At 41.0% G+C, this 4,628-nt stretch overlaps 1 protein-coding gene across 1 annotated transcript; it reads right to left on the bottom strand.

The window, feature by feature from the left end:
* Window positions 1–297: 297 nt before the first annotated feature.
* LOC124465521 (E3 SUMO-protein ligase ZBED1-like) lies at window positions 298–3,795 on the bottom strand. The gene is made up of 2 exons (XM_047017354.1): window positions 2,816–3,795; window positions 298–2,688 (listed from the first exon to the last, which is right to left on the bottom strand). Exons 1-2 carry the CDS (start codon window positions 3,456–3,458, stop codon window positions 2,435–2,437), a joined length of 897 nt encoding a protein of 298 aa, XP_046873310.1. The 5' UTR covers window positions 3,459–3,795; the 3' UTR covers window positions 298–2,434.
* Between the last annotated feature and the right edge of the window lie 833 nt (window positions 3,796–4,628).

Raw genomic sequence — 4,628 nt, 5'->3', positions numbered from 1 at the left:
ACTGTGTGTAAAAGTTGTATTTTGTCTGCACATTTGCCATGACATTATACGAACTACAACAGTGATTTAAGAAAAAACTACAGCTCTGAATTAATCTGTCTGACACGCTCCCGAGCGTGGTGCACTGTGGGAAGGCCAGCGGTGCAAAGCGGTAAAAAACACTGCAGTCTGAACGCACCGTAACAACGTTGTCACTGGCAGTATTTCAGATGGAATTGCGATTCAAATCGTACCGTCTGCTAACTGAAAAAAAAAGTCCCCCAAAACGTAAATAAGTTCAATATTAATTTAGGGGGACATGGCTAATTCAAAAGCAGTTTGCTAGAGGCAAGCTATCTGCCGTTGCTATCCACACTTTGAAAGCGCAGGAAATTAGAAAGTTTCTTTTGTAAGGGATGATTAAGCAATAAGCCCCAAGAGGCCGTGGTTTGCGCTGATTTTAGAACAGGTAAGGGGAGTTGTTAGGCACGACGCGAAACAGAGTTTTCGCCAGTTTTGTTTCGCCATGAAGGGGCTTATTTCCCCGATAATGACAAGCGTCCTATACATTATCCGGCTTATTACACGGCTACTTGCCAACAAAAATAACTTAACACAGGGTGTCTTTCACAATGTATTTGTTACCATTTGTATGGTTGATCAGCAGAGAAATAGTTCGCCAAAGAGTTGAACTTCATAGACTGAGCATTATTTAGGCTTCAAATCAGCTGACGTCGCTAAGCAACAGAGTACGCTGGGGTTGAAAAGTTACCGGACTACTTGCGGAGTGCTACGAAAGACGTGAATCCGAGGCAAAAAGGCAACTTCCCTTGACAGCGGTCAAATATGCATAGCAACGGTCAAATATGAGAAAATTGTTCACCGCAGAACGTTGGGAAGCCCCATTCAAGTGAATGGAGCATTCTATAGCATTAAAGAACAGCCGTGTAATAAGACTTAATAAAGTTTAGCCATAGCTGTGGCATTGAAGACAGTACTGTAGCCATGGGCGTCAGCAGCATTTTGAGAGTGGGGGGGACACATTATGCGGGGGGTCTGGGGGTTTCTCCCCAATAATTCTTTTAAAGATATAGATGCAATTTCACGCATTCTGGTGCATTTACCACAACTATTTACCATAGTTGTTATACATATACTGAGGGTCTGGACATTAAAATATTTTGAAAACTAAACTTCACAATAAGCAATGGGACATCTTAGGGCTGGGCGATATGGGTAAAAAATTATCACGATAGATATTTCTATTTTCATTCGATAACGATATAAGACGATATTAACCAAGTCTGTTTCAAAGGTGGATATTTGCTTCAGACAAGAACGCCTGTACAAACCAAAGGTTTCAATGTTTCTTTTTTATTGTAAACTCCCAAAATTTCTTTTTTAGAACTATATAAGCTCTTCCAAGTTATGAACAAGATATACAAAATAAAAATAAATAAAGTGCATATCAATCTGCATTAGAACATCTAGCGAATGACAGCTTATGTTGAGGTAGTTACAACAAAGACCAAGTCTATGGTGTCTAGGTTTAATATTGATCACAATTTTTATAACATGTTAAACATTCACAAAACAATGTGAAAAGCTAAAAACCCTGAGAAGTTATGAACAGAAAATACAAAATAAGAAACAAAGTGCAAGTCAATATTCATTACAAATGTTTGTCAGCTTAAAGCACATCACAGTTTGTTGTTGTCTTACAAGTTACAAGCAAGAAAGACAAGTCTGTCTACAGTCTCTGGCTTTACAGATGCCCTATGGCAGGTCACTATGTTGCCACCTGTGCTAAAAACACGCTCAGAGGGGGAGCTAGTTGCAGGAATGCACAGGTAGCGCTTTGCGAGGTAGCTGACTTTGGGAAAGCTCTTTTGGTGAGTCTTCCACCAGTCCAGTGGATTGGTTTCACTGTCAACATCAGGAGACTGGAGGTAGGAGGTGAGTTACTTCTCTACGAGCTGGGTTTCAGTAAGACCTGTGGTGGAGCAAGGCTTTTTGAAAAAACTGCCCAGTGACTTTTTCTTTTTAGCTGGCAGTTGTGGTGAAGCAGAAGCATCGTCTCCATCTGTTGGGCTTTCATGTCTCTCATTGGACATCTCTAACATAGCTCTGGCTTTTATGTGGTCCACCTTCTCATCTTTGATGTGATGGGTTTTAAACCGAGGGTCGACCAGCGAGGCCATGTCCAGGAGGTCATCAGTTGTTTGGTCATCATATTTTTCATTCAGGTAGTCCATGACTATCGTTTTGATGGTTTGGGTGAGCTCTGTTTCACCATCCTCTGGTTTCATGATCTCTGTATTAAACAAGTGTAGTACTGGTTTCAGGTAAGACACACTGACATAAGACTCACCAGACAGAGCATCTGTGAATTCTAGGAGTGGGGTCAATGCCCGGTTGATGGACTTAAGAACATCTATATCTGTATAGGTGGGAACTAAATGTCGGGTCTTCTTGTCACAGGAATAGCCTGTGAAATAGCTTTCTCCTGCTCCAGGACTCTTTGCACCATCTTTTGACGTGATCCCCACCTTGTGGGTGTCTCTGTGACCAACTTGTGCTGGGGTAGGTTGCGTTCTTTTTGAGCAATTGCCAGGTCTCTCTTCTTTTTCCACGAATAGGAAAAGGCACCCACCACTTTCTTACACACTCCAGTTGCTCGATCCACCCGTTTGTCTCTAGCCACTCTCTCTAAAAGAAATCAATAGATTAAAATAAAAGGTTAAAATCAAAATAATTATCCCACGAACAAATGTACCATTTAACTTAATCAGGTGATGGAAAAAAAACTTTTAGTTTCATATAATTCATTACTTACCAATGGCCAAGTGCAAACGATGTCCAAAACATGGCAGTCGGGTCCACTTGTTGATTTGAGCGGCCTTCACCACGTTCGCACCACTATCTGATGTAATGCAGACCTGTTTATCTTCACTGAGTCCCCAGGAGGCGAAAGCATCCTTTAGCCCTTCTGCTATAGCTTCGCCCGTGTGGTCGTCCGGAAAGTAGGATGTTTGAAGGCATTTGTTTTGAAGATTCCACTCTTTGTCGATGTAGTGGATTGTGAGGCTAATATATGGCTCTGACGTGCGACTTGACCACAGATCGGTGGTAGAAGCAAAATAAGTCAGATCTCTCTGCAGCGCTTCCTCAACTTTTTCCCTACACTCTGCATACATTTTAGGCAGCGCGGTGTGGGAGAAATATTTGCGGCCAGGGAGCACGTACCTGGGGTCAAGTATCTTGATAAGCTTTTTAAACCCTTGTTTTTCAACAGTGCTAATTGGTTGCATGTCCTTAGCAATGCAATACGTAATAGCATTTGTGATGTCTTTGTGTCTTTTGGATGTTTGCTCGTAGGGCACGAACGCTGACATAGTTGACTGCTTCGGGCGGACAACGACAGGTTTGCTTTTGATTTGAGTACCTTTGCGCAAACTCAAGCTTTCTGCGTGTTCCATGGCGTGATTTTGTTTCAAGTGGTAGAAAAGATTGGTCGTGTTACCAGTCTTGGTAGCCACCTGTTTACGACACAATTTGCATCACACATCGCTCTGCTCTTTGTCGTTACTTAGAAAGCCAAACCACTTCCAAATGACTGAGGAAGACAAACCTTTTTTATCAACTATTTCTTCATTCTCCGAGGGGGAAGATGCCCCCTCGCCATGGCTATTGACAAGACTCATTTTCCGTGGTTCATGCTACTCCACACGAGGTACTCTGTGTATTTTAGTGGGCGGATACAATTTCTCCGCAACTTCCTGCTGCATCACAAAAATTAAACGGACTGCTGTTCCTAATTATTCTCTATCGACATTATCGATATTATTGAAAATGAATTAATGTTACGATATCTTTATCGAGGGAAGTCATTACTTCGATAGTTATTTTTATTGATTTATCGCCCAGCCCTAGGACATCTTCAACTACCTGTCACCTTTCAGCACTCACCTCAGCAACATTGCTGTCTCCACTGCCCCTGCATGCTGTCCCTGCCTCTGACTCACTCTCAATGTCTACCACCTATATCAGGAGACATGGAGATGCATTGAGCATTTTTTCATACTGATAATAATAAGCTTAATGTAGATTTTTCATATGAAGATTTCTGAGATGTAAATCATGTTATCAGCATATACAATTCACAATTGGTATAGGTTTAGTAGCCTAATAACTATGTAGGATACATTAAAAAAATTGCATCTCCCTAAAGCATGACTGGACAGTTCAGAAATTATCATATTTGTGTTCAAACCTGTAGTCTTTTCCACAGATCACATCCGTAGGATGTAAGCTTTCAGAAAATACATGGTTAAGGTGGTTGAATCAGTTTCCCTAAATGGCACAGCCCAAAAAAGTATCAGCCATATATCCTACTCCATTTACCAATACCGAATTTATTATGCATTGGCAGCATACTAATACGGAGAGATGGACGTGTCTCTTGTCTCATTAGATAACATCCTGAGGATATAAGCTTTCAGAGGATATATGGTTTTAATGGTTGAATCAGTTTTGCCTTCATGTTACATTACAGACTAACATGTAGCAATAGAATTCTGCAAATAGCCAAAATTACAAGTTGTGCAACCTTATTTAAATTGGAAAACAATTCTGAAATAAAGGTTTTT

This window comes from Hypomesus transpacificus, unplaced genomic scaffold (assembly GCF_021917145.1).
Source record: "Hypomesus transpacificus isolate Combined female unplaced genomic scaffold, fHypTra1 scaffold_52, whole genome shotgun sequence".
In the NCBI taxonomy this organism is placed as follows: domain Eukaryota; kingdom Metazoa; phylum Chordata; class Actinopteri; order Osmeriformes; family Osmeridae; genus Hypomesus; species Hypomesus transpacificus.
Note: the sequence above shows the minus strand (reverse complement) of the source record. Positions and strands in the feature narration are given on the sequence as shown.

Bases quoted from the DNA above. Each gene is read 5' to 3' on its own strand.
- LOC124465521 (XM_047017354.1), bottom strand. From the start codon at position 3,458: ATGGAACACGCAGAAAGCTTGAGTTTGCGCAAAGGTACTCAAATCAAA. The intron at 2,689-2,815 runs GTAAGTAATGAA...GATTTCTTTTAG, and splicing joins TCGTTTGCACTTGGCCATTG to AGAGAGTGGCTAGAGACAAA.